Source organism: Cololabis saira, chromosome 18, assembly GCF_033807715.1.
Source record: "Cololabis saira isolate AMF1-May2022 chromosome 18, fColSai1.1, whole genome shotgun sequence".
In the NCBI taxonomy this organism is placed as follows: domain Eukaryota; kingdom Metazoa; phylum Chordata; class Actinopteri; order Beloniformes; family Belonidae; genus Cololabis; species Cololabis saira.
In genome coordinates this window covers 25,604,310-25,631,648 of record NC_084604.1, presented here as the reverse complement: position 1 = coordinate 25,631,648, position 27,339 = coordinate 25,604,310, and the positions used below count along the sequence as shown (strand labels likewise).

The following is a 27,339-nucleotide window of genomic DNA, read 5'->3' as shown; positions in this document are numbered from 1 at the left end:
TATTTGCACATATCTTTTCTTTTTTTTAAAAATATTTTTATCCCGGTTTTTTCCCCATTTTATCACCCAGTGCTCCTACCTAACAGTCCTGGGCATTGCCATCCTCTACCAACCCTGGGAGGGCCCTGCACTGAGCGCAGGTCTTCTCCTTAACCTGAGGAGTGAGCAGGCCGCATCTTTTCACAAGACAGGGTGGGGTTTCTCTATATTTCTCTATATGACGTAGCGCGTGGAAGGATCACGTTATTCCGGCCGGATCCTCCCCACCCCATCTGGCGCCCCGGTTGGCCAGAGGGGGCATGTATAACCCGGGACTGTTGCATGTTTTTGTGATGGTAGCTCACATTAGCTACCCAGGGGAACACAGGGAGAACATGCAAACTCCACACAGAAAGATCCTTTCGCCGACCCCACCCAGGGTGTGGGCACTGAAGTCATGGGGGAACTAACACGCACTTCAGCGCCCACAGCGTCCCCGGCGGGAATCGAACCCAGGACCTTCTTGCTGTGAGACGGCTGCACTGCCTGCTGCGCCACCGTGCCCCGCTATTTGCACATATCTAAACAATTTTAACATCATGCATGTGATACACAACTCTCTTAAAAAACGGATATATGACCATCCTAAATGTGTTCCTCTGATAAGTTCCAGATGTCCCTCCTGAAGTGCTTCCACTTCAGAAAAGAAACTTCATGGTGTCTAGAAACTGTGTACAAAGGTTCATGCTTCTATCATAAAATGCACAATACCTTCCATATATGAGCTTAGCTGCCGCACTATTAGACTCTCCATGTCCTACAACTGTCTCCTGTACACTCAGCCTGGTGTCCCTACAACGACTCTCAACCAGCCGGGCATTGCCACGGCCTCTCCCACCACTAACCTCTCACTTCTACTGGAGATCCTGTTCCAGGTCCAAGTAGCCTTTCTGCCATTTATTTCAACCCTGAAGATGTGCTGCCATTTCATAAGGCTCAGCATAGGAAAGCTCATTTGGCTATGAGGAGAAAGAGTAACACCGGCATCCTGGCAGAAACACCCGTAAAAAGACAGCTGGAAGTTGCCTTGAAATCTAGTCGTACCACAAGCAAATTTAAATTTGCCTTGCAAATATGTGTGGCTAGCACACTTTGGAACTCATTATTTCTCATTTGGAGCCAATCAAAAATCAGACATAGATGTATTTCATGTTTTGCCGACATGTACTCTTCTACACAACTCAGTCTCCCGTTGATTCGTTGTTTGTTGCTCTGACTGGCCAAAGCACTACCAAACTGCATGCAAAGGCAGTTTGGTAGTGCTTTGGGCAGTTTTCAGACTCTACATCCTTTCTAGATGTGTGTCTGATCTAGACAGCCTGAACTGGAGGAGGAAAAGGCAGGAACAAAGAAGAGGCTTTTCAAAGACACAAGAAGCCACAACAGAAGAGTTCATCAAAGGTTGCTAATAAATATAAAAACAGATCATCACCTCCTGAGTCTGAAGCAGATAAAGAGGACTCCTGCCTCATCTGGTCAGAACCATTTTCACATAGGTGAAGGAGGTTTGGACTCAGTGCACGCATAGCGTGGGCATATAAATCACGAACCTCAGGCTTTGATATGTATTTCTGCAATAACTGTGACTCATCTGATTCCTACTGATCATACACACACACAAATACTTTACAAACTGAATTTGACGGCAAGAAAAAGTATCAGAACCCACATGCAAGCCCTTTCTTTCTCTTCCTTTCCTTCTTTATATTACCAGAGTTACCAGTACATCATGCAGGATCATGTCTGGGTAGCTGTCTGCCAGCTGAAGCTTAGAGGAAGTTGAGCGATGCAGCAGGACAATGGCAAGAGTGCCATCCACGTAATCACATCACACAATGGCTTCAGAAAAAAAATATTGCCTTTTAAAGTTGTTCGGCATCCATCTGGGACCGGACGTTCCTTATTTTAGCAATATTATGAAGGAGTTATTAGCCAAACTTCAGGCATGTCTTAAGTACATTAAGACTTGGATATCCACAACCTTTTTGCTTCCAAATTCTGATAAAAGAGAGGTTATTGGTTTTGTTCCCAAACCCCTAAGGAAGGGATCAGAGGATGTTGCGATGGGGTCCAGTACAACTGTACAAAACCTTGGAGTTGCTTTTGAGCAGGATTTGTCATTTAAACAGCCTATTAATCAGGTTTGTAAGAATATGAGGCCCCTTTTGTAAAGCAGCTCACGCTAAAAATATTTTGCCAGTTTTGCTAAATCTTAATGCTAAATGTTAATGCTAAATATATATATATATATATATATATATATATATATATATATATATATATATATATATATATATATATATATATATATATATATATATATACACAGTATACACTAATTCTAAATATTAAATCTAAGTCTAAGTGTTAAATCTAAATGTAAATGTTAAATATAAATATTAAATGTTATACCTAAATGTGAAATGATAATCTAAATCTAAATGTTAAATCTAAATCTGAATGTTTTGAGTGAAACTAAATATGTAACTAATATGCTAATTGTATCCGGAAATACCAAAATATAAGCTTTGTTGTAGATATGCTGCTATAGCGCAACGCTGCAGGGGGGCACCGACATGATCCACTGAGCAGTACCCGTCACCCCTCCTTCTCTTTCCTTTCTCAGTTATTAAGTATCTCACCCCCCTCATTGTTCTCCATTGTTCTTGTAGTTTGTTGTGCTGGTCTACCCCCTCCTTTTCTTTTCTGTACATGTTTGCAGGCCAGAGCTTCAGGAGCTGCATGCTGACCTGCAGTCCCCCCCTCTGACCACCTCAGTGTCTGCTGTCGACACCTGTTTATACAGTGGTCTCTGTAGTCCACCAACTAACCAGGTATCAATCGTATGTACATACAACTCTTCTACATCTACATCATAGAGCTCACAGTCCCGTGGGAGAACTCTGTTGAGGAGGCCTATGAGCGTAAGAGGCTGCGCTACTCAGAGCTAGCAGCAAATGCGAGGCAGCGTGGCTGGAACACCAAAGTCTATCCAGTTGAAGTGGGATGCAGAGGATTTGTGGCATCGTCTACCATCAGACTGTTGAAGGAACTCGGAAGCCACGGCCAGGCTCTGCGGAGGACCATCAGAGCAGTCTCAGAGGCAGCTGAAAGAAGCAGCCAGTGGATTTGGCTCAAGCGGAAGGACTCATGCTGGGCCCCAACATCAGATTAACAGGATGGATTTCGGTGGCGGCTGAGCATGGGACACAAGCTGAGGACTGATCATCCTGCGGCGGGCCACCCTTGTGGAGGGTGTATAGTGTTGGAAGGCCGAAACACCCAATGATGCAAGGGCATACACTACTGAAGATGTGTCTCTTGCCCGGCTGTCCTGAAATTCTACCCTGGCCAAGACTCACCTCCCACACAACTCGGAGAACCCCAACCTGTTGAGTACATACCACTCCCAACAACATGGCATATCTCTAATGAGTGCTCACCACCTATTGGCACAAGGGACAATTTAACATCTCGTCCTGTGTTTTTTGATTCTTCTTCTTCTTAGTTCTCTAGCTAACAGATAATTACTACTAATACACTCACCGGCCATGGTCAAGACGATCTGCTGCAGTTCAAACCAAGCATCAAAATGGGGAAGAAAGGTGATTGAAGTGACTTTTTGAAGCACAACACCCCCCAAGTGCCCGGTGACCGCAAACACCATTGCAGCCCAACTCCTAAAAAATGGCCGCTTCCCAGGTGCGGATAAAGACTTTGCCAGCCTAACATCACACAAGGTATCCGCTCTCTCCCGGGTGGCCAATGTCATTGCCAACCTATCAGGAAAACGTACACCAACCGGGCTCAAGGATGCCATATCCAAACTCAAATAAGGCAAGGTACCAGGCCCCGACAACATCCATCCAGAGTTTGTGATCCACCAGAGCCAAATAACATCAGCCTGATTGTGCGCATTCTTCTCGGTGTGCCTCTGAAAGTCCAAACTCCCAAGGACATGGAGACGAGCGACTGTCATAGCCCTGCTGGAACCCAACAAACCCCCGGATGACCCCAAGGCCCACAGGCCAATCTCGCTGCTCTGTGTTCCTTTTAAAATCCTGGAGAGGATGATCCACGGCTGTATTGAACCTGTAGTAGACTCACAGCTTCCGAGGGAACAGGCTTGTTTCCCTTGGGGCAGGTCAACAGTGGTACAAGTAACCCTGCTCACGCAAGACCTTGAGGACAGCTTCCAGGCCAAAGCAAAAGCAGGGGTTGTCATACTAGACCTGACCGCCGTCTATGACACTGCGTGGCACCGCGGACTCCACTTGAAGCTGTTGAGAATCATCCCAGAACGTCATATGGTCAACTTCATCACGGAAATGCTGTCAAATCGCAGCTTCACCCTCCAGACCAGTGACGGCTAGCGTAGCAGGCTCAGGAGGCTGAGAAACGGGGTCCCACAAGGGTCTGTTCTTTCACCAATGCTCTTCAATATATACATCCTTGACCTACCTGCAACAACAACATCCAGAAAGTACGGGTACGCAGACGACCTTGCCATCATGCTGCAACAACCAACATGGAAGGTGGTGGAAGAGAGCCTAAACCAGGACATGGACATCTTGGCTGCCTACCTTCACAGCTGGTGCCTGCAGCTCAGCTTTGGGAAGACGGTGTCCGCAGCATTCCACCTCTGCAACAAGGAAGCGACAAGGGAGTTGGAGATTTCCGTGAACAGCAAACCCATGGAGTTCCAACAGGCCCCAAAGTTCCTTGGCGTACGCCTGGACAGGACTTTGTCATATTTAACAACATCTCGAGGAAGTGAGGGCCAAACTAACCTCAAGGGTCTCACTCATCCGTCGCCTCGCTGGCACGACCTGGGGTACCTCTGCAAAGGTACTACGCATCACCACACAAGCCCTCTTCTTTTCCGCCACCGAGTACTGTGCCCCAACATGGAGCAGAAGCCCACACACCAAGAAGGTGGAAGCAGCCATTAACAACACCCTGAGGATCATAACCGGCTGCCTGAACGCCACCCCGTGGGAGTCAGCAGGACAGACACGTATACACCACTACATCCGGGATCCTGGAGATGGCGCTGAAGGAGAAGACCTACCTCGCCGGCAATTGACTCTCCTGAACCGCCTACGCACCGGCGTTGGCTGCTTCAAAGCATCCATGAAGAAGTGGGGCCTAACAGACAGCACAGCATGTGAATGCGGGGAGCCTGAGCAGACTATCAACCACATCATCACCACTTGTCCCCTGCATAGACCACTTTCAGAAGAGGTCCTCTTCCGAGTGGGACCTGAGACGAGGGCATGGCTTCACGACACAAAGCTGGACATATGATGACGATACATGAAAGAAGAATAAGAAGTGAATTTGACATGGTTGTTGGTGCCAGATGGGCTGGTCTGAGTATTTCAGAAACTGCTGATCTACTGGGATTTTCACGCACAACCATCTCTAGCGTTTACAGAGAATAGTCCGAAAAAGAGAAAATATCCAGTGAGCAGCAGTTCTGTGGACAAAAATGCCTTGTTGATAACAGATGTCAGAGGAGAATGGCCCGACTGGTTTGAGCTGATAGAAATGCAACAGTAACTCAAATAACCACTCGCTACAACCGAGGTATGCAGAAGAGCATCTCTGAACGCACAATACATCACAACACTTGAGGCGGATGGGCTACAGGAGCAGAAGACCACACCTGGTCACTCCTGTCAGCTAAAAACAGGAATCTGAGGCTACAATTCACACAGGCTCACCAGAACTGGACAACAGAAGAAGGAAAAACGTTGCCTGCTCTGATGAGCCGACAAATCTGCAGCAACTGCGTAATTCTGTCATGTAAATGTGGACCAAACTCCCTGAGGAATGTTTCCAGAACCTTCTTGAATTTATGCCATGAAGGATTAAGGCAGTTCTGAAGACAAAAGGGGGTCAAGGTGTACTTAATAAAGTGGCTGGTGAGTGTATTTTGTTTTTTGTACTTTCGACAGTGTGTCTGTTTTTCCTTTCTCTGTTCTTTATTCTCTCTTTCTGAGCTCTCTTTTCCTGCTCTTCCCGACTGACCTTCAGCAGGAAGGTCCCCCCTTATGATCCAGGTCCTGGTCCAGGTTTCTTCCCTCCTAAAGGGGAGTTTTTCCTGCCACTGTTTGGCTTAAGGTTTTTCTCCCACTAGGGGAGTTTTTACCTGCCGTTGTTTATGTTATGTTTCTGTAACAATTGCTCTGGGGGTCATGTTCTCGTCTCTGGAAAGATCCTAGAGACAACTTGTATTGTAATAGTTGCTATATAAATAGAGTGGAGTGGAGTGAAGTTTAATTGAATTGAATTGAATTGAGCTGGTACATGACTCATCATTATTTTAACCAGTTGTCATCTATCAGATAAATATGACTTAAACCAGCATAATGCTACCTACGCCTTTAATCCCAATAACATGTTCAAGTCGCTGTAGTAAAATGTTGTGATCAATTGTATCAAATGCAGCACTGAACTCCAACAGCACAAGCACAGACACTGGTCCACTATTGGAGGCCAAGAGGACGTCATTTGTGCCTTTCACCAGAGCAGTTTCTGTGCAATGATGCACTCTAAATCCTGCCTGAAAATCTTCAAGTAGATTGTTTCGGTGTAAATAATCCCAGAGATGAGCTGCAACTATTTTTTCAAAAATTTGGGATATAAAAGGGAGATGAGATATAGGTCTACAATTAGCTACCAGTCCTGAATCGAGAGTAGGTTTCTTAAGAAAAGGTTTAATTCCAGCAACCTTAAAACTCTCTAGATGTTGAAAATATACACGGGGACATGGAAGGACAGACTCCTGATGAAACAAAACAAACAGGGGATAAAGATTTTATGACAAATAAATCAATTCATATGAAAACTATGAGCGATGCATCATAAGGATATCTGTCAGAAAATGGGACCCCATGAGTGAAGTAGTTGATCCAAAACCACTAGGACAATGACAGATATTTGTTTGTAGATGATGCATTAGGGAAAAGCAGGACAAATGTTTTCCAGAATAATGGGAAAGCAATAATGTAATGAACAACAAAGACAGTAGAGCATTTTGGTATATAAATTGGGATTTAAAGATTCAGAAGGGGGGAAAAATAGGATTGTTTTGGCAGAGAAAATAGTCCCTCTTGAAATAAATCTTAGTGTTAAAAATCCATCCAACAAGGTATGGATCAATTAGTTTTGTGTGGGTACAACCATACATATGTTCTTGGGAAAATGAGACAAGACTGCACCGGAAAACAAAAGATTAGACTAGATTATACCATTATGATTAATTTGCAGTTAGATGTGATTCAAGCACTCACTTAAATGGCACACTCTAAAAACATTTCAATAATCTGTGTGAGCTCTATGAGGTTGAAGACTACATGCAACAGTCTGAAACATCAGACTAAAACAGTCATTGAGAGAAGAACTGGGGAAGTTTGAAGCAAAGAGAAAAATGCATGAACATCCTTTTGAACTTTCCAGGCACTGAATTGAAGAAATTTCTTTGAGCTAGTTTTCCTTAGTGGATAAACTGAAAAATCTAGCCAGTGCAAATGGTATCCATCGCATTTTGAGCACTGGTTACCAACCATTCTTGATGCCAAGACTAAATGTGCTGGTCTAAATTGTTATAACACAATTCCAATATGTAAACAGATCACCAATGATTTCAGAGAAGCAGCTGTTGCTGCCAATCAATTTGGGAAAGCCATTTCGAAGCAATAGGGTATGGCAGATCAAAACTGATAAAATACATTTTTACAAAGTATACATTTAGTTTTTGCTTTTCCTTATTTTTGTCATGCATTTTGTTTTTCCTTTTCTTCATGCATTGGTGTGTTGACTAGTTGCTAGCTGAGTGCACCCTGGACATGTCGCGGGGCACCTTGCAGCTAGTCCTGTGCAGCCTTTTGGTGTCAGTTGTCCCTGCTTTTTAGTCTTGTGCTGGATGCAGATGGTGGTGGCCATCTTGGCCTTCCTGGGATTGGTCGCATCCTCTGGTTTTTCCCCCCCTTTTCCCTGGGTGACAGGAGTGGTAGTGCTGCTGCCAGGCTGCATGGGGTGGGAATTTGCAGAGTCAGTTGCTCTTGGCAGCGTTGTTGCAGTAGATGGGGCCGCAGTGCAGCTTTGTGGTCCGTGTCTCCAGAACCCTGCCCTGGACTTCTGGTTGGGTCATTGGTGCAGCATTGGGGAGACGGGCCCGCGACCTCAGAGCTGGTGGCAGTAACTAGTCACCATGTTAGAATTACCGTTAATCTTTTTTGGGTCCCCCCCTTAATGCTATATGACTCACATTTGTGTATGTTTGCAAATACATGTGTATTTATAAAAAAAAAAAAAAAAAAAAAAAAACCCACACATTTAAGCAGATATTCCAATTCATACAAACGGATATGGTTAAGTGCATGTAAAGAAGTTCATTTGTGTATTTAAAAGTGTACAGGCATCTAAAAAAAAAAAGTTACTGTAAAATGTCAGCTCTTGTATTTCTTGCCCTTGAGAAGGAAACTTCTGTATAAATATAAAGACAGGTGAGTTGTGGTTAAAGTGAAACCTGCCGTTTAGCATTTAGGAGTGGAGAATTTTGGTTGCAACTCAGAAGAAAAATTCCTTTTATGTGCAAAGGCTTGTGAATTCCCACAAATAGAGTAAAAAAAAAAAAAAGCAAGGAGTATTTAAGCCAATAAACACTTTATTTGGAAATTCAAAAGTATACAGTGGAATGCATGCTCAATACTCTTCTCCTTCCTCCTCATCATCCTCACCCAAGCTATCAGCTCCAACCTCCTCATAATCTTTCTCCAGGGCTGCCATGTCCTCCCGGGCCTCGGAGAACTCCCCCTCCTCCATCCCCTCACCCACGTACCAGTGAACGAAGGCCCTCTTGGCGTACATGAGGTCAAACTTGTGGTCCAGGCGGGCCCAGGCCTCTGCAATAGCAGTGGTGTTGCTTAGCATGCACACAGCTCTCTGCACCTTGGCCAGGTCTCCCCCGGGAACCACAGTGGGGGGCTGGTAGTTGATGCCGACCTTGAAGCCGGTGGGGCACCAGTCCACGAACTGGATGGACCGCTTGGTTTTGATGGTGGCGATGGCAGCGTTGACGTCTTTGGGCACCACGTCTCCGCGGTACAGCAGGCAGCAGGCCATGTACTTGCCGTGGCGAGGGTCGCACTTCACCAGCTGATTGGCCGGCTCGAAGCAGGCGTTGGTGATCTCAGCCACCGAGAGCTGCTCGTGGTAAGCCTTCTCAGCAGAGATGACGGGGGCGTAGGTGGCCAGAGGGAAGTGGATCCGGGGATACGGCACCAGGTTGGTCTGGAACTCCGTCAGATCCACGTTGAGGGCGCCGTCGAAGCGGAGGGAGGCGGTGATGGAGGACACGATCTGACTGATCAGCCTGTTCAGGTTGGTGTAGGAGGGGCGCTCAATGTCCAGGTTCCTGCGGCAGATGTCGTAGATGGCCTCGTTGTCCACCATGAAGGCACAGTCAGAGTGCTCCAGGGTGGTGTGGGTGGTCAGGATGGCGTTGTACGGCTCCACCACCGCCGTGGACACCTGGGGGGCCGGGTAGATGGAGAACTCCAGCTTGGACTTCTTGCCGTAGTCCACGGACAGACGCTCCATCAGCAGGGAGGTGAAACCAGAGCCGGTGCCCCCCCCGAAGCTGTGGAACACCAGGAAGCCCTGAAGACCGGTGCACTGGTCAGACTGCCAACATAACCAGAGATGGAAGCCATTAAATACAGTTATGTCATGTCATTTGATATTTCGATGACCACTATGAATGAATTTACTCACCAGTTTCCGAATCCTTTCCATAACCAGGTCAATGACCTCTTTACCAATGGTGTAGTGTCCACGGGCGTAGTTGTTGGCAGCATCCTCCTTGCCGGTGATCAGCTGCTCCGGGTGGAACAGCTGGCGGTAAGTCCCAGTACGCACCTCATCTGAAACGGCAGGCACAAATCAGTTCTAGTCAAGATATTCAGTAGGATTTCCCAACTTTGATGTTGACCCATAACTAGTGATTACCGATGACGGTGGGCTCCAGGTCCACAAACACAGCTCTGGGAACGTGCTTCCCGGCTCCAGTCTCACTGAAGAAGGTGTTGAAGGAGTCGTCTCCTCCAGCACCAGCGCTCTTGCCACCGGCCGTGTGTCCATCGGGCTGGATTCCATGTTCCAGACAGTACAGCTCCCAGCAGGCATTTCCCATCTGGACCCCAGCCTGACCGACGTGGATGGAGAGACACTCACGCTGTGGGGAGGGGCAGAAAACATGCACATGGGGGGGGGAGGGGTCAAATGACATTGTTACATCGAGGGCCACTGGTGGAAGAAACCACACAACGAACGGTGGCTAGTAAAGGCTAACAAGACACAAAAACCGCCACCCACTAGGAGAGCGAAACTACTGGAGTCAAATTCCTTGTTGGACAATGTTTGAACCTGGCCAATAAAGCTGATTCTGATTGGGCGATATTTTACCGTTCACGATATACAGTCAAAAAAATTCCCCACGGTAAGAATTTGTCCTCTCGCGGTAAAAACAATAAATTCCCGTTGATGACGTTTGTGTAACAAACATGGGCTCGTTGTTAAACGAGGCTCCAGCTCAGTTATCTGGAACTGGTTCGGATTTAAAAAGAGTGACGAGGAGCAAACATCATCCATTATATGCAGAGTCTGCAAAAACCAAAGGAGATGGTTGTTACATTTTGATATAACGTTTGACTATTAGGAAAAAAAAAAAATGCAATAGTATCTAATTAGTGGCATGTTCCAACCACAGGCTAATTTGCACATTTATATTGGAAGAGGTCATCACTGAGAGGGTTTTATTTTCAGTGAACTTTTATTTATTAAACGTTACAAAAACAGCTTTGTACCAGCAGCCATCAGTGCCATTAATAAGTGAGGGAACTGCAACATAACTTTGTATTTATGTTTTGTATTGTTTCCTTTATCTTGTTTTTTTATGAAAAGGCACATTTTTTTTTATCCTTTTGCTTGGTTTTAATATTTTAGTGTTTTTATCTACTGATGTTTTAACTTATTTTGATTCCTATCTTGGGGCCGTCCTTGTTCTTTGTTCTTTTAGCCAAAGCACTGTTGTCACTTTATATTATCCTGTGTTGTTGAGTGTATGGTTTTAGATTGTATTGTATGAGGAGGCACTCACTGTGAACCAAATTTACCCAAGGGTACTATAATAAATCTACCTATATTTGTCCTGTTTCTTATTTATCAAGTTGTATTTTTTTTCTACTTTGTGATTTTATAAGCTAAGAACTTGTTTTGGGGGCTCCAAAGACTGAATGTGGTGATAGATTTATAGTAAAAAGGTATTTTTTTTTATCGTTATCGGGATAAATGCCAGAAATGATCGTGATAAATGTTTTAGTCCATACCGCCCATCCCTAATCCCTACCACCCACAGCTGGGGCAGCAGCTACTGCAACATGTGCTACATCAGTGTTTCTCAATCTGCATGTTTTAGGCGTTTCCCTGCACCAACACACCTGATTCTAATTAAAGGTCCTCATTAACTTGTCATCAAGGTCTGCACATCTCTGTTGATGACACAGGTACTTTTATCAGGGTGTGTTGAAGCAGAGTAGCATCTAAAACCTGCAGGACAAGGGCCCATGAGGGCCAGGGTTGAGATTGAAACACTGCGACACAAACCTAAACACTTGGCTAGTGCGCACCAGCGGCTCCAGTTCAAACCGGTTTAAACGCATGACCCGACTAGTTAAAAACCAAACCTACACAGCTAAACTTGTATGCAAACCCCTTTCTTTGGTAGCGTTGTTAAAACTCCAAAGGAGCTACATGATAAGTGTCCCCAACCCGGCAAAAGCAGTTTATATAAATCAAAATAAGGGTTTCTCACTTACCATCGTTGCTTAAATGGAAAAACTTCGACTCTTAGTAGGAAGAAGAAAAGGAGGACAATAAGTTTGCTTTCAAATGAACACGTTTGTGAGTCCTGAAAGCGAAATGTGAAATGTTTGAAGTAGGCCGGGTTATTTATGCTAGGCGCTCAGCAGCGAGGGAGCTGCTGCTGCAATCTGATTGGCTGGGGTCGAAATGGGTCTCATTTCATTGGCTGAAAGGAGACGCTGGTCCCTCAGTGCATAGACGTGTATCCGTATCCGCCCCATGGAGCTGCTGCGATACGTCAACGACGCCGCCATATTGGATGTGGCAAGACTGCGCTGTAAACTAATACAAGTGAATTGACTTATTTTCATAAAGCGCCTTTCTATAAAGACATTTACGTTTTACGTCTCATTTATTCATTCACACACGCACTAATATACTTGGGGAACAGTTAGGCACCAAATATAATATATTAAATTTTCTCAGATGGCAAAAATAAGAACTTTATTGATCCCACATAGGAGTAATTCATGTTCTATCAGCTAAAGAGAACAAGGTAGTGCCGAAAAACAATATATATCCCCCCTCACAAAAATAAGAAAAATAGAGAAACATATTTTCTCATCAACAAAACAAATTTAAAATGTTTCAAATAACAAAATAACATATTTGAACCATTTTTCAGACGATAAAATAATATTTGAACAATTTTCAGACAATAAAATAACTGAAAAATTGTTCAAATATGTTATTTTGTTACTTGAAAAATTTCAAATATGTTTATGTTAAATATACTTAACTTTGTTGATGAGAAAATATGTTCCTATTGTTCTTATGTTCTTATTTTTGCCATCTGAGAAAATGTAATATATTATATTTGGTGCCTAACTGTTTCCCAAGTATATTAGTGCGTGTGTGAATTAATAAATGAGACGTAAAACGTAAATGTCTTTGTAGAAAGGCGCTTTATGAAAATAAGTCAATTTACTTGTATTAGTTTACAGCGCAGTATTGCCACATCCAATATGGCGGCGTCGTTGACGTATCGCAGCAGCGGGCAAGACATCTCGATGCGGCGTCTACGTATTCTATGCGTATAAGTGACGCCTACAATTGTCAAGAGATTTTTCTTTTTTAATAAATCTTTATTAACAAAGATCACAATATACAGTATAAAGATACACACAACGTACAGTGAACCGTATACAGGTGAGAACAGAAGAGCCAGGGGTACAGTGTATTATATAAAAACTTGTACACACATATATATATATATATATATATATATGGTTTCTTTTTCTTGTGGTGAGTGGTGGGGCGGCGCCCTAGCGCCCTCTATTGGCCAGCCGTCACTGTATCAGTGAATTTCAAAATGTTTAGTCATACACTAACACTACAATTATTTCCGGTACAGGTGAACATTTTTCCCACGTGTGGGGTAAATGAAGATGGGTCAAATTTCTTAGCAATGTTTTCATCATGTCTTATGTTATTTGGCTTAGGAGGAATTGAGACACAATGTAATCTAAATATCAGAATATACTCAAACTCACGCACACAGAAGTTTAGTTTATGATGTAATATTCAAAAAAGAAGTCAAATATTTTTCATATACACTTTTATTTTTCCTATATTTTCCATACGTTTTCAGTCTTTGCATAACAGACAAAAGATGAGAAAAAATTGATAATGACAGCAGACTTATACATTCTCAGGACAAAAGTAGGGTATGAATAATCTGACTTTTATATTAGAACTCAACAATATTAAAAACATTAAAACAAATTACAAACAGCAACTGTAATCACATAGGTTTTAGGGTTGTAATACATTGCACTGTACAAATATCAGTGGAATCCATAATAAAGAATAGATTATTTACTCTATTTAGACCTTTTTGCTGAGTAACAATTCAGATCAAGACAATTACAATTATAGAATAACTTATCAAAAATATTTGCTCTTTTTCAATTCTTTCAAATTACATTTCAAAAATCACTAACTTATATTTGGGGGAAAAAAATGACAAAGAATTTAGTGGCACAAAAGATATAGAAAAGAAAGGCGATGAAATAAACGCCAGATGGTAAATGTAGAAAAAGTCATGACAAAAAAGCCGTCATCGACTACTCTATCACCTGAGAGTTTAAATACTTGACATGAATTAACAGTGAAGAGACTTTACTCATGCATGTTTTTAATTATTCTAAGGGAGTGTCTCAAACACAAATTTACTCCCATGTTATTTGAAGAAGGATGAAGTAGGTTTTGATTATGGAAAGAAGAGAAATAATCACAGCAAAATTCACAATTATTTAAATAAACCATCTGATTTTTGATGCATGTTGAATTTATCAAACTTGAGATAAAAATGTTGAAATTTCCACAGTAAAGTTAAAGGTCCCATAATATGCTTTATCACTTACGCTTGATATACCCAGTTTTCACACCATCTAGAGGTGCTGTAAATTAACCAGTAAGTAAGATTAGGCAGTAGACAGAGGTTCTGAAAGAGCAGGTATACAGGTGCTTCCACATATTTTTTAAAAACGTTCTGGTCATACAAGCAGAATTTGCAGATTTGTCATTTAAACTGCAAATGTAGATCAACTCAGCCCAATGCAACTATGCCCAGGTGGGGTCACCTCGCACCCCTTTGATATGATTCAGTTAAAAAAGAAACATCACCCCATTGTCAGCACATGACTGGCTGTAATGTGTCCGATTGCTTTACAAAAGGTAATCAATAACAGGAGAGTGAGCGGGGAGCAGTGGGTAACCATACATGTACTCACAGGAGCACACGAAAAGAAGAAAAGCATTTGAGTAAAAAGTAAAGCAAATCTATTGTGGTGCTTGGTCAATATCAATAAGGATCAAAATAGCATAATGTGGGACCTTTACATTTAAAACTAAAATAAAAAATGATTTATACCAACATAGCAAACACTGGCAGAGCTGTTACAAAAAAAAAAAAAGGAAAAAAAAAAATCCCTTCAACATTTTTGGCCAGCAACACCAGCAGGACCTTGACATTACTTAAAATCAATATCACTGTATGTTACACAAGCAAAGAAGGAATGAATCACTCACATATGGACAAGCCTAAAGTCTGCACACATATTATTACACAAAACAGAATATGCAGCAAAATAATAGTATTTTCCTTCTCTTATTACACTGTTTTTGTATTCATTGAGAGCCAACACTGAAATCAAAATTGCACAGCCCTATGTGGAAGTGTACAATATATTCCTCTATGACAAACTCAAGTATAATCTGAAGGACTTGGTATTAGCAGAGGTGCAATTAACACTCAACGGTGGAGTTTTAATGGATAATACAGATGACATCACATGTAACTGGGCAGCAACAAATCCCATGAAAAGAAGAAAACTAAATGTTCCATCTCAATACTCTCTAACTCCTGGAGTTTGGGTCTGTTGGCTCCTTAATTTAACATAAATGTTAGTGATGTGAAAGTTCTTTTAGACTTGAAGTACCGTAGTAGTTTTCTGTATTACTTTATCAGTCTCATATCCTTGTGGAGGAATATTGGCTCACTGTTACAGCGTTTACACCATTACAACGTTGCTTCATAGCAAGACATTTGTTTACGGAGAGCTCCATTAAGGTAAACCACAGCCTTTCAAAAGGGTCAAGGTCTGAACTTTGGTCAGTTGCAACACCTTATTGTACTTTTGGCCGTTTCAGACTCTCTGATGTGCTCAAGAACTTTATCCTGTTCCTTGACAGCATTTTTGCCAAACTTCAGCTATCAAACAGATGCAGTTACATCAAGAACATCTTGTAGAGTTCATGACTAACTCAAACACTGCAAAACAACAAATTATAACCTCCACCACTGTGCTAGTCGGTATGTGGTGTTTGTGCAGCACATACTAGCCAGATATCTCCCTTTTGGTCTTGTCCATCCAAAGGACACGGTTCCAGAAATCTTGTGGTTTGTTTAGATGCAACTTTGCAAACTAAAGTTTATTTTTCTTCTCACACAGTAAATGCTTTCTCCAGGTAGTCCTTCTTTATAAGCCATACTTGTTCAGTCTTTTTCTAACTGTGTTGTGAACTTTAACATTTAGCATGCTAAATGAGACCTGGGAAATCGGCAACTGTATTGAATGTTTTCCATTTATAAATAACCTCTCTCTCTGTAAAATGATGGACTCCAAAATCCTTTGGGACGGTCTTGCAAGCCTTCCCAGCAACAATTGGTTCTCTAAGATCATTGCAGATGTTTTCTTTTTGGCATTGTGTTAACACACACCTTGCAGTTCTAGTTCAAGGGAGTGCCAAAACATACTGTATGCTTCTATAGTGCTGATCCCACTTGCTGATGATCAATTAATCAAGTGCATTAGACCGGCAGCACCAGGCTCTCACGTACCCTCTTGCTTCTATAAAACCAGGAGGGGTTGACTTGACTTTTCCTCACAATACTTCTAGTTTTTGTCAAATAATGACACTGCCATGTGCCATGTGTTATAAACCTGACGTTTTGCTTACTTGAGCTCAAGACCTCGTCATTACCAGATGATTTTTATTGTGTCCTGATTTGTAAATCCTCAGAATTGAGAGGTTGTACTTTCTACGTACATGGCGGTAAAAGCTGGCCATAAATAGCTCATATACTTTAATTAACAGTAATTTCCTGAAGAGGCCGAAGTCTATTCTTTTTAATCCAATAACACTGGTGCATTAGTGGGGAGATCTTTTTAGACACAGGCTAATACATATTTAATACTTTCAGTGTATTTATAAAGTCAGGGCTGCACATGTGAGATAAAGTCCAAATAAATAATATCTATCATTGTGATAGTAATTAAACACATAAGCCAGCACAGCTGTATTGTATTGTTTTTAACAGCTTCTGCATAAGCTACTGTATGGCAGGGATAATACCTGGTAGGATCAATTTATTTTTGGCTTTGGTCTTTTCTTGGGATTTATTGACAGTGGTAATGTAAAGTGTCATCAGATTTACCCTTTAACTTGGTTTTTATCATGCCGAGAGAGAGAGAGAGAGCTTTTATCTTGTGTTAAAACAAGCAGCATGTTGGCCTTCACAATGTCAGTAAAATGACACACTGCACACAATACTTAGGCAAGGTTTAAAATCCTGAAGAGGATAGGCACAAAGCAGACACAACTAAAACCTACAACACTGTAGACAATGTAACGATATGGCAGCTCTACTCTCATTTGCTGCCTGGCCCGTCTCACGTCATCCGAGGGCAACCCAAATAGTCGACACAGGAACGGTATAGTCACTGCTTTCATAACCATTCTGGTGATGAGGAGGACAGCGACGCCGATGAAGAAGCGCAGCAGGGAGCGTAAAATGAGGCCCGCGCTGATTGTTGGGAAAGTTAGAGGAAGTGAGGACAGTGGCGGGTCCAGCAGCAGGCCCAGCTGATAGTTTGCGTGGCTGGCCAACGCGGCACCGGCCCCGGTGCCCAGAGCCTGAGCTGTATCGCCCCGAGAGGTGCTCCATGAATCCAGAGAGAAAGCTGCGAGTCCCAGGCTGACATGCGACACGATAATCATAAGTGGCGAATAGGCGTCCATCATGTAGTAATTGTCAATCTTGTCCAGTACTGGATAGAAGAAGGCGAGAACTAAAAGGCTGTACAGGAAGCCAGTGATCACCTCCTGCAATAAAAAACATAAATGATAAATTATGTATTCCTCCATTTCCCCCCAAAATACACAACGTATACAAAGTCCAACTTCTTTTAGCAGCATTCCCTCCATCAAAGAAACAAGCAAAGTCTGTTATTTCTATTTTATCTTGGCTTATTGCCTGAAGGTCACAGTGTTCATTGAGTCATCCATGTAGCTGCAAAGACTCCTGGGAAACATTAGGTGAGCTGCTAAGTGTTAATACAGTTTCACTATTGGATGATGCTCGACATAAACAGTATCTGTCAGGATTATTGCCAGGTCACACAATCTAATCTACCTTTATGTGCCGGCTGTAAATTGGGGTCATCTACATGTCATTCTTTCAAAGTAGAGAAAATGTCCTCACAGGCAGCAAAAATCTATCAACCACTCAACTGCACTCCTCACGTTGCACACACAACGACACACATGCATATATAATAATTAAACAAAAGGTATGCGTCTTCAGGGATTCAACAAATGGTCTGACAAGTCCTTCGTACAGGAAACCGTAAGCTTCAAAAAGTCTACATAGATTGAGGATATTGGTTGGTTCTTCGTTTGTATTTTTTTTTTATTTTATGCCTTCTCACATACTTGTACCTCAGTCACAATCAGAGGTATCCTGCATGTTAAAAACAAGACAAACTGGATACAGATTTTATTTTCAAACTTTTTGAAACACGTGAACACAAAGCCGAACAACAGACGTTCAATAATATGTATTTATTTCTTAAAGAACGTCTTTGACCAGGCAAAGGTAGTTTGACAGCATCACTTAATGTTCTCAGTTTAATTCATATTTCAGGGGGGATTTTTATTTATTAATTATTAAATCCACTTACCAGAATAGAATGCATGCCCATGTAGACTCGGCTTACGCAGACCAGGACGCTCCAGCTGAGAGCCACGCAAAAGCCAAAGAGGAAAGTGTACTGCAAGAGAAAACACACAAGAGTTCAATCCATATGTCAAATTATGACATATGCTTGACAGACATTAGACTGTAGATAAATACAACCTTCCAGACCATGATTTAGTTTAACAATACAATATTGCTGCTGATGACAGTACATTCATAGCAATATGCTCTGATTATATGAAGCAATATGTGGAAATAACTTTGAGGGGGAAACAAGTAATAGCTTTGTTATCTAAAAGGACCACGAGAGGTGTCCAGTCAGACTAGCAACACTCTCAGGTTGAACTTTGGCTCCGTAGTTCATCTAAACAAATGCTAACATCAGCATACTAGTGGTGACAATACTGTTTAGCAAGTGCTTACCACTTCAACATTTGCTGAGTTGCAGAAAACAAAATTCAACTTGAGCCCTGTATGCAATTAGTCACAAATAATATCTGTTGAGGAATTTATAACTGCATGGACTCGAGAGCAGAGTTGGGAAACATGTCAGGTAACCGCCGGTCAACAGGAAGCCATGGATAACTGGCAAAATGTACAGTCATTTATTGCTGGGAACAAAAGACCGGGGGCCTGATCGGGTGACAGATCAAAATTCCTTGAGCCACGCGTATACCACCACTTGAACACGATTTAGATAACTCTTAACTTGTCCTTGCACCCTTGAAGTGCATTTATGGCTTGCATCTTATCTGCTGCAACCAGTTTTTTAAAACCTTTTCAGTTTTTTCCAGCTTCAATGTCGTGACATTGCAATCCTGTATAAGTCCAGAAATATATAAAATCATAAAGCACTACATTTAATTTATTGTTCACTAATACTACTTTATATATCGTATTATGTGGGAATGTGGGGCTCGACGTATAAGACAACAGTAAATGCTATAGTCCTCTTACAAAAACGAGCCATACGTATTATTAATAGGGTGGTAAACTATGAACATCCAAATCCATTGTTTATAAAATCCCATGTTATGAAATTTAATGATTTGATTTATAATAAAATAATGCAAATAATGTATAAAGCTAAATTAAAGTTACTCCCTGTCTGTGTACAACGGTTTTTCTCAATACATGAGTCAAAATATAATTTGCGTGATGTTTGTAAATTTGTTGTACAAAAAGCTAGAAAAGAGACTAAAAGGAGATGTATTTCTGTTGTGGGAGTTAAACTATGGAAAGACGCTAACCTAGATTTTTCGGTTTAGAAAAAAAAGTTATGTAGAGCAATCTTTGAAAGCTACAAATGTTAATGTTTATTTGTTGCTGTTCTACTCTGATATAAAATGTCTTTACTACTATGTAAACCTTATTGGTCCTCCTTTTCTGGTGTAGTTTTGCTATTGTTTGTTTGCTTTTTTTTTTTTTTTTTTTTTTTTTTTTTAAAATTGTATCAATGTTGGGTAGCTCTATTTTTTTTTTTCTCTGCTATTTTGAAAATGTATTTATCACAATACATTTAAATACTGGTAACCTTATTGGTTTCTTTTTTTTCTGTTTCGGCTTAATTTAGTTTTGTTTCTTTTTTAGTGTAAGTTTTTTTTTTTTATATATTGAAAGAATACTGGATAGCTTATTTTGGCAATGTAGGACAGGCATTAATATAAGCACTATGCTTCTGCATGTGCCTTTCCAGTCACTATTTTGTTTGTGTTGATAATGCTTGTAGTGTGATGTGACTGAATAAAGAATTCAAACAAACAAAAAAAGAATGTGATAGCAGGAAGGTTCAGGGGGTTCAAACAGCTGCCTCTGCAGTTCAAAGCCCTGCAGCAGATGCACAACAACAAAATGCTAATTTCATGTTCTGAACTCTCCCTTCCTCTTGGTGACCTTTTGCTTTGTCTGCATGTGTTTTCTCTCTTGGGCTAAACACTTCATATCCTTCCTCTCCCGGCTACTTCCTTTCTTTGTCGCTGGTCTCCTCCTGATCCACTGGCAAGTTCTGCTATTTAACTTGTCAGGCCTTTCAAGCAGTACGGGCACAAGTTTGCAGAGAAATGCCAAATACCATATCTCTCAATATTACAAAGCAGCCACCAAAAAGTAAAAGCGTTTTTTACTACTTTAATTTAGCTACCCCAAACAAATCCAGGTTTTAAGATAACAAATGTATCATATATCTGGGTGCAACCAATAAAACTACTGAAGAGTACCACTGAAGAGGGTGTAAATGTTGCGATAGCAAATTAAACTGATTGTACAAGTACTAACTGTAACCATAAAAAGTAGCTGTGAAATATTGCCATCTTCATTGTTTTTAAGTTCCCTGAATCTTTGACACCGTTCAAAAAAGTCAAAATGTATATTTGTATCGTTTATTTTTTTAAGGGTTTCTTTTCCATTCACTGAAAGATGGTCGGAGATTTTTAAGAGTTTTCTAAGTCTTAAAAAGACTTAGAAAATAATCTAATATGTGTATTGTTGCGACAACATTTCTAAGTCAGTAAACAGATCTCAGATCTCTGCTCAAACATGATGGAGAAAAACAGTGTCCTCATGTTGAGCTCAGAGATTGCACTGACAATTGTCAAGCTGATCTCAACCTGAAAATGTTTAAATACCAGGACAATTACAAAACTTTCTCTTCCTCCCAGGTCACATTCACTACTAGGAACAGTTTCTGTTTATTATTGTACCTCTCTGACTCAACCTGTCAGTCCACTTAAACAGAGGAATGTTGCTTTCCTACACAAAGGCTCCTTGAACTTTCAGGAATTCTTGCTGTCGCTGTTTTATATTGGTGTTGTCCTTCATACCAGACTGTCACTGGACACTAAAGATCAATTACTGCGGTATTTTGCTGTTTCCGCTCCTTTGGTCAGACTCCTATCACGAGGCTTTGGAGAGAAAACCGCTATTGACATTTGATTCGAGCAGCGGTTTTGTGTGTTTACTCGGCTGATCTTTAAAGCTATAGATTTTACCTGAACTGACACTTGTATTGACTGATGTTTCAGGGAATGGGAGTGAGTGGGATGTTGATAAATGTTTTAACCTGTCATTTGAGTTCATTAAAATGCATTTATATCCGGGACTAGAGCATTAAAATGTAATACTGAATGAAAGAAAGGAGTTATACCATTGCCAGGTAAGATGTACAGTATCAGGCTGAAATTTGTAGTAACAGAAAACACATTTACAGCCCCACGGTATGTGCTGCCTCAGGGACAAATAAAAACATAGGTCCGAATTTGTGCATTTTCACAGATGTACACAGATTTCTTACAATAATAATCACAGTAATTATAAAATAATGTTAATTATGCCAATTCAGTATGTAACATGTGGCATGATTTACATAAAACACACATCATTTTAAAGTGTGTGGACTATTAATTATGTAAAATTATACAAAAAAAAGGCATCTGCCCCAGCTTCTAAAGACTTAAAATTTAAAAGAAAACTTCACAAATATGCATGTAATCTATGAAAACATTAAAATACCCTCATTACGAAACTGGAACCTGAAAATGTAAATGTTTTCAAAATTAAAACGTAACCAATAACCAATGTCGTTTCCATCTGTTAACTCCAATAATGATTTCACCTGTAAAGAAACACATTTGCCAGAAGGATGCACAGATACAGATATATACTGCAGGTACATCAGGTCCGAGCGACGGCTAGTCTGACAGTGGCACTCAGGCCCCAAGCTAGAGATGCATCGGGGGGGGGGGTCACCATGTTTCTTGGGTCGTCTTCTGTCTCCCATTAAAGACAATGGTGTCTCCTTCTTGGAGCCATGGTAGCACCCCAAATACCAGAAGTAATGGAGAAACTGAGGCCAGCAATGCTGCGGGTGTCCTCGGGAAAATACCAGGTAGAAATTGTCATTTCTATCTGTGTTAATTCAGTACAGTATTAGGGACTATGCATTCACTGTGAATGCATAGCTGCAGAATGTGCAATCTCTGCATGAAAGTGACTAGTGTCTAAATAACTGGATTTGGATAATGGGACAGACCTGTGAGGCCAACCTGCTCACGTTATCTCTACAGGTGCAATGCTTGCTATGTTCGAGGTCAACGGCACATGCAGCTTCAGTGGAATGAAAAGGTGTGCAAACCCTTTAAAACGTAATGGTTTATGCATTAAATGTGCCATTCCAAGTGATTTGATCTTCTTCTCAGTCAGCATAATAGACAAACAGAAATAATTTGAATTTCTCCCATCATTATTGAACAAGTTTTTTCAGCATGGGAATATTAAGCAGGTATGTTCAACAATGACACAAGGAATTTTAATTGTGTTTTTCAATCAGCTTAAACTGCTTGAGTCTTAGCGTGACTTAGAATTATGATAATCACATCAAATATGACGATGAAAAAAGATAACTAAGTGGTTTACATACTTTTCTCATGTCACTGTATTTAAAAAATACATAAAAGTACATTTTTATCTTTGTGATGGTTTGTTTGTTTTACAAAATGTTGATGCCTTCAGTCTAGTCCACACATCAATGATTATCGATCAGTATCTGGTTTCAGCCGGTATGCAAAGATTGGTACATCAGCAATTTAACTTTTGTTCAGCTTATGAATTAACCACAAACGCGTGTCTAACTGTGCAATAATAATAATAACCACAATCATATGCTGTAACAATGCACCTTTCAATAACCATGTCTACCACCTGGAAAACTAAAGCAAACAAATTCTCCCACAAAAAAAAAAAACAAGGTCCCTTATTCTTATCAACTAGCAAAATTCTAAGGCATCTTTTTTCAGTTTTTCTCCTGTACAGGTTTTAGAAAGCATCCATCATGTCTCATTTGGGTGCTGGAGCAGATGCTCTGATGAACTCACATCACTAAGAGTAATCAATCCCTGTGCAATAATAATAATAATAATAATAATAATAATAATAATAATAACCGGGCCTTTTCCACAACCAGGCCTGCTCACAGTAGCAACGGACAATAACAACATGCAATATCTGTCTACCTCATAAACATCCTACCTGCTTTTTCTGCACTGTTTTTCTTTCTTTCCCATACTGCACTACTTTTTATTTTTCTTTCCAATGTATATACTGTTTATATTTTGTAATTATATATTTTATTTTTTACCATTTCCCTGCATGTGTATGTTGAGTGTACTGCTGCTGCACAAAGCGAATTTCCCCATTGAGGAGAAATAAAGGACAATCTAATTGAATCTATTCTAATAATAACCACAATCATATGCTGTAACAATGTATCTTCCAATAACCATGTCTACCTCATACTGCTGCACCTTTCAATTGTATATATGTTAAGAGCCATTTGTCTATTTACTGTACAGTGCTGTACACTGATACAAATATTGTGCTTGATCTACTAAAATAAGTCAACTTTTGGGCATGAGATTATTATGTAGATCAAGAAAGACTAGTCTTTGTATAAACTACTTAATTTTTTGTATGTAAATAATACATTTTGCAGGTACAGTCAAATTAATAGTGTTAAGTTTACTTTATTTATCAAAATTAATTTGACTTTAAAAAGAAAAAAAAAGAACAAAAAGAGCAAAAAGGAAAAAAGAGAAAAAAAAATTAAGAAAAGAAAAAAAAAGAAAAAATTAAGTTGACTTTACATTAGGCTAAATTGAGCTCGTTACTTTTCTTTTATCCCCTCCGCGTACGCGTCAATTTCATGACATCACTGAGTGATTCTTTGGGAAAAATGTCTGTTTTTGCATGTTTTGTCACATATACAGACTCAAACACACACAGAGTTTCTATGAGTTCATGGGCTTGTTCTAGTTCTGCCTGGTTAAAAAAGAAAGGTACAAAGGCTTTAAATTTTGTGCTACTTGTGCTTAATTTATTTTTGTATTCTGTTATTATTTTATTTATTTTATTAAAGTACTTGAATTTACTTTAAGATTATTTTAATTTAAGCTATTTTTTATTAATTTTAATTTATTTTATTGATTTAATTTACCTGAAGATGATTATTTTGTACTTTTGTCTGTTTGAATGGTTGTGCTAAAAAAAAAAAAAAATCAGACGTTACTCAAGTTACTCAGTACTTGAGTAGTTTTTTCACCAAGTACTTTTTTACTTTTACTCAAGTAATTATTTGTATGACTACTTTTTACTTCACCTTGAGTCATATTATTCTGAAGTAACAGTACTTTTACTTGAGTACAATTTTTGGCTACTCTACCCAGCTCTGAATTTAACTGGATAGTTTTTTTTTTAAGGCCGAAATGAAATAGAGTAACAAGGCTGTTTTTAAAATGTAAGGAGTAAAAAGTACAGATAATTGCGTGAAAATGTAAGGAGTAAAAGTAAAAAGTCGTCTGAAAAATAATTACTCCAGTGAAGTATAGATAACCAAAATTGCTACTTAAGTAAGGTAACAAAGTATTTGTACTTCGTTACTTGACACCTCTGGTTAAATTGCACCATCCGGATAGAGTGAATTTGGTTGTGGTTGTTTCAGATGTTCTTGTCCAGTTTTGTTCTTACATCCGTTCCCTCAGATTCCTGCAACTAAACTTGGATGTAAATTCCAATAAAGGTTAGGATAAATGATAACATGCCTCTGAAGTTTGACTTTTTGCACCATTACAATACTTATAGGCAACTAGTCATCATATCTTCTGCTCTCTGAAACACATGTTAATGCTCAATAATAGTACACATATATGGTTCTTTAATATATTTGCATTCATTTTCAATGGCTTTTGTCCTTAATGGCTTTTTTCCCCCTTACATTACTTTTACTTTTATACTTTAAGTAGTTTTGAAACCAGTACTTTTATACTTTTACTCGAGTAAAAAACTTGAGTTGATACTTCAACTTCTACAGGAGTATTTTTAAACTTTTAAAAAACAGCATGTACGAACAAACATCAAAACCCATTGTGTATCAGTGAAGGGAGTTAATCTGTGGAACAACTGTAAAGATGAAATGAAATCATGTAATTCACCAAGTAAGTTCAAACGAATCTTTAAAAACAATACTCTGTATGGATACAAAACGGAAATGGACACATGAACTGACAGCCAGTGACCAAAGTGCCTTGCTCAGCTGAACCACTTTTTCTTTTTTTTTCTTTTATGCTTTTCTTTTGAAGTTCTGTGAAATGAATACATTTTAAAAAACAGAACATTAGAAGGGGTAGGACTAGAAAAGTTTTTGAAACTTCATCCTACACCCTTTCAAACAGGAAATATTTATTTACATATAGATTTGTCTTTTTGCTTTGTTTTGCTTATGGTTTTTTTTTTTTCGGTATATACATTTTATGTATTCTGATTATTTTGTTTTTGTTTTAACCTGTTTGAATAAATAATTAAATGAAAAAAAAAAAAACTCTAGTATCTATACTTCTACCTGAGTATGTGAATACTTTGACACCTCTGTTCCACAGGTGTGTTAACTCACCTGCCAGCGTCCGTAGGTGAGCATGAACAGGCAGAAGGGGATGGCGGTGCCGGTCATGGCGTGCGTGGACGGCATGCTGTACTCGGAGTTGTAGAAGACCTCCACCTTGACCACGGGGGGGGAGGCGGGCCGGGACCAGCGCACCATGTCCTTGGTGGACTGGCCCACGAACAGGTTCCAGGCCCACACCACGATCAGCCGGCGGCTCACCAGCGCGTCCATGTTCCAGCACACGAAGGGGAAGAAGGCGATGAAGAACATCTCGTTGCCCAGCTCGGTGCCGAAGGTGAAGAGCGAGAAGAGCAGCCGGTTGTGGATCAGGAACTCCTGGCCCACGTCCCCGGTCAGGGAGTTCCTCCGGAGGGGCTTGGCTCGGGCGGTCTCCGGCTCCCCGGCCCCGGGACCGGCACCGCCGTTCAGCTGCGGGGCCGGGGCGTCCCCGTTCCCCAGGCCGGGGCTGCGCTCCCTCAGGCCGGCCTGCTCAGCCCCGCCGCCCCGCTGCTGCTGGAGCCGGCTCCGCTTCTCCGGAAACGTCCCTTTAACCCCGCACAGGTTCTGAAACCTCGCCACATGGCAGGGGTCCTGGAGATAATTACACATCTGCACGAACTGCTTCACAACACCCACCATTTTTTTATTAATTTCTTTTTTTTTTTTGTTAAAAAATAAAGAGTTTTTGGATCTATTATTATAGGCGGCGGCACTTGTTCATCACGAGGAAGCGGAGCAGAAGTGCGGCTCGGCGGCACGGCTCATGCCCCGGGAAGAGCGCAGGGACCGGTTCAGCTGCGGCGCTACCGCCGACAGGGACTCGTCACGGCGGCCAAAGTGCGCTGTTAACCGTTACTCCGCCGCGTGTAACGCGCTCATACTAACTGCGTCAGACCGTTACTGCCGTCCTCTTCTTCTTCCTCTTCTTCTTCCTCTTCTTCTACAGCTTCGTCTTCTTCGTTCGCCAGTCGCACAACCGCCCCATGTGCTCAAGCGCCACCAGCAGCTGGAAATGTGTCATGTTCCGCTGACTCAAATTAGTATTTTTTTAAATTGAAAATGTATCGTTTACATCAGTGGTTCGCAACCTTTTTTCCATTTGGTTTACCTTGTATACTACGACGGAGTATTAGGGCCAAACTAAGACAAAAAAAAAAGGAAATTACGAGAATAAAGTCGTAAAATTACGAGAATAAAATCGTAATATTTTGAGAATAAAGTCGTAATATTACGAGAATAAAGTCATAATATTATATATATTATAAATATATAAATATAACTTCACAAAATGCTCAATATTCCTCATTTTTACACAGGGAGAAGAGTTCTCATAAATTATATTCTCATAATGTTACTACTTTATTCTCGTAATGTTACTACTTTATTCTCGTAATGTTACTACTTTATTCTCGTAATGTTACGACTTTATTCTCATAATGTTACGACTTTATTCTCG

General features: G+C 40.7%; 2 protein-coding genes across 2 annotated transcripts; both read right to left on the bottom strand.

Annotated features, from left to right (window-relative positions):
- Nucleotides 1–8,695: 8,695 nt before the first annotated feature.
- LOC133418400 (tubulin alpha-1B chain-like) lies at nt 8,696–12,082 on the bottom strand. The gene is made up of 4 exons (XM_061707054.1): nt 11,925–12,082; nt 10,057–10,282; nt 9,823–9,971; nt 8,696–9,732 (listed from the first exon to the last, which is right to left on the bottom strand). Exons 1-4 carry the CDS (start codon nt 11,925–11,927, stop codon nt 8,752–8,754), a joined length of 1,359 nt encoding a protein of 452 aa, XP_061563038.1. The 5' UTR covers nt 11,928–12,082; the 3' UTR covers nt 8,696–8,751.
- A 4,697-nt stretch (nt 12,083–16,779) lies between these two features.
- On the bottom strand, nt 16,780–26,820 carry LOC133464391 (sphingosine-1-phosphate phosphatase 1-like). The gene is made up of 3 exons (XM_061746320.1): nt 25,893–26,820; nt 18,438–18,527; nt 16,780–17,580 (listed from the first exon to the last, which is right to left on the bottom strand). Exons 1-3 carry the CDS (start codon nt 26,520–26,522, stop codon nt 17,029–17,031), a joined length of 1,272 nt encoding a protein of 423 aa, XP_061602304.1. The 5' UTR covers nt 26,523–26,820; the 3' UTR covers nt 16,780–17,028.
- Nucleotides 26,821–27,339: the final 519 nt, after the last annotated feature.

Excerpts from the sequence above, each read along its gene's own strand:
- LOC133418400 (XM_061707054.1), bottom strand. Across the intron at positions 9,972-10,056 it reads CCTGGAGCCCACCGTCATCG|ATGAGGTGCGTACTGGGACT; the intron begins GTAATCACTAGT and ends CTGCCGTTTCAG. Across the intron at positions 9,733-9,822 it reads TGGAAAGGATTCGGAAACTG|TCTGACCAGTGCACCGGTCT; the intron begins GTGAGTAAATTC and ends TTATGTTGGCAG.
- LOC133464391 (XM_061746320.1), bottom strand. The coding sequence starts at position 26,522 with ATGGTGGGTGTTGTGAAGCAGTTCGTGCAGATGTGTAATTATCTCCAG. Across the intron at positions 18,528-25,892 it reads TCACCTACGGACGCTGGCAG|TACACTTTCCTCTTTGGCTT; the intron begins GTGAGTTAACAC and ends TTTCTCTTGCAG. Across the intron at positions 17,581-18,437 it reads TGGGCATGCATTCTATTCTG|GAGGTGATCACTGGCTTCCT; the intron begins GTAAGTGGATTT and ends TTTTTATTGCAG.